Raw genomic sequence first — 2500 nt, forward strand, 5'->3', positions numbered from 1 at the left:
ATGGACACTGAGTGACCTTTGCCCCTTTTTCTTAAAAGGACCATCACGCCCACACCAACCTGCGAACGTGAATACAGATACACGTGTGGACACCAATAGTGTACTAAGGTATATCCATATATACATATCTAAGGACGAGCAATATAAATATATACGTGCATGGACACACCCACGTCAAAATATTATGTATGTATTCGTATTTGTAATTTTGTTTGTACGCACATATATGTTTGTATATATATATATATATATATATATATATATATATATATAAATATATATATATACACACACACACACACACACACACATATATATATATATATATATATATATATATATATATATATATGCAATAAAAACACTAGGAGCGTGTGTTCACAAATGCGTAAATAACCAAAAGGAAAAGTAAACTAACGAAGCAGAGCGCTTTCGTGTAATTACATCTTCAGTGCACTGAAAATGTAATTACACGAAAGCGCTCTGCTTCGTTAGTTTACTTTTCCTAGTGGTTATTTACGCATATATATGTGTGTTTGGGTGTCCATGTACGTGCACAGATGTGTGTCTGTGTGTGTGTGTGTTTGTATATTTACTTATTTTACCTAGTTGTATTTACCTAGTTGTACCTTACGGGAAGGGGAGCTACGCTCGTTGTGTCTCGTCTTTGTATCTCGCAGTGTCTAAATTGCTCTTAAATTCGTATACGGTTTTTGCACACACTATTCTTTCGTCTAGTATGTTCCATACATCCACCACTCTGTGGGGAAAGCTGTTCTTTTTCAGGTCTCTTCTGTAACTATCTTTTTTGAGTTTCCTTCCATGTCCCCTTGTATTTCTCTTATCCCAATTTAGTAAGTCTTCTCTGTCAAGGGTTTCCATACCTCTCATGATTCTGTAGATAGTCAGCAAGTTACCTCTTTCTCTTCTTTGTTCCAGAGTCGGTAATTCCAGTTTTGACAATCTCTCTTTATATGACATTTTTGAAAGTGTTGGAGCCATCTTTGTAGTTGCTCTCTGGATTCTCTCAATTTTCCTTATATTCTTTTTGGTACTGGGTGACCATAGTGTCGCTGCGTACTCCAATTTTGGCCTTATCAGTGTGACTAGTATTTTCTTTACTATTTCTTCGTCCAAGTAAATAAAGACAACTTTAATTGATCTTAGTAAGTTGTAGGTTTCTCCAGCAATTTTGCTTATCTGTTTATCAGGGGACATGTCCTTTGTGATAATTACTCCCAGGTCTTTTTCAGATTCCACTTTACTTCCTTTGCACCAATTTTATATTATCCTGATATCCTTTTTTTTTTTTTTTTTTTTTTTTTTTTTTTTTTTTTTTTACTTTTTCCAAATTCCATTATGCTACATTTCTTAATGTTGAAGTCAACTTCCCACTTCTGATTCCATACCCTGTTCAGATCACTCTGCAGTGACTCACAATCCATTTCAGTACTCACTTCCTTCAACAGTTTTGCGTCATCTGCAAAGAATCTCATGTAACATTCCACACCCTCATCCATGTCATTCACATAAATAGCAAACATTATCGAAGCCAATACTGATCCCTGTGAAACTCCACTAATCACCTCTTCCCAAGTAGAACTCTTATCTCTGAGCACCACTCTCATTTTTCTTCCATGCAAGAAATCCTCCATCTATTTCAGTAGTTTACCTTGTATCCCTCCTATGGTTTCCATTTTTCTCAATAGTTTTTTGTGTGGTACTTTGTCAAAAGCTTTTTGTAAGTCTAGGAAAGCAAAATCAGCCCATCCGTCCCTTTCTTGCATTATATCTAGTAGTCTTGATTAGAAACAGATCAAATTTGTGGCACATAACCTTCCTTGTCTAAATCCAAATTGTCTCGAATTTAGTATATTGTTTTCCTCCAGATGTTTTATCAGTCTATTTTGATAACTTTTACTCAATTTTCGGCTACCGTGCTTGTAAGGGAAACAGGTCTGTAATTTGTTGGGTTTTCCTTGTTTCCTCCTTTATATATTGGTACGATATCCGTATTTTTCCAGTCACTTGGTATTCTTCCTTCTTTGAGTGAGCAACTTATTATATATTTTGTCTATTAGTTCTTCTTTACATTCTTTTAGTATCCAGTTTGCGATTCCATCCGGGCCGCGCGATTTCCTGACATCAAGGTTCGTTATTTGGTCCATTATTTCTTTTCGTGTTACTGTTATTTCCCTCCTGGGGGAGATTTCACTTCTCGCCTTTTATCCCGATGTTGTACATTTTCTCTATTGAAAACCGACTTGAAGTATTTGCTCATGACTTCAGTCATATCTGTATCTTCTGTGTATTCCTTATTTTCTTGACGTAGTTTCACTATTTCCTGTTTGTTTTTTAATTTACAATTCACATATCTATAGAACAGTTTTGGCTGATCCTTACATTTTTCTATTATGTATTTTTCAAAGTTATTTTTTTCTCCCTGCGTATTTTTACATATTCATTCCTTTGATTGATATATATTTGCCACTTTCTATTT

The 2500-nt window shown here is 34.9% G+C and overlaps 2 protein-coding genes across 2 annotated transcripts in view; one reads left to right on the forward strand and one right to left on the reverse strand.

Moving 5' to 3' along the window:
• LOC143020272 (uncharacterized) overlaps positions 1-2500 on the forward strand; it is a 679654-nt gene that overhangs the window by 166727 nt on the left and 510427 nt on the right. The window lies entirely within an intron of this gene.
• LOC143020141 (uncharacterized) overlaps positions 1-2500 on the reverse strand; it is a 23350-nt gene that overhangs the window by 108 nt on the left and 20742 nt on the right. The window contains exon 2 of the mRNA XM_076176298.1: positions 1-59. This exon is cut by the window's left edge and continues 108 nt beyond it. Within this exon, the coding sequence (XP_076032413.1) occupies positions 1-59 (59 nt within the window). The remainder of the gene's footprint in view (positions 60-2500) is intronic.

Source organism: Oratosquilla oratoria, chromosome 39 (genome assembly GCF_046742065.1).
Source record: "Oratosquilla oratoria isolate Oo_2021 chromosome 39, ASM4674206v1, whole genome shotgun sequence".
NCBI lineage: Eukaryota > Metazoa > Arthropoda > Malacostraca > Stomatopoda > Squillidae > Oratosquilla > Oratosquilla oratoria.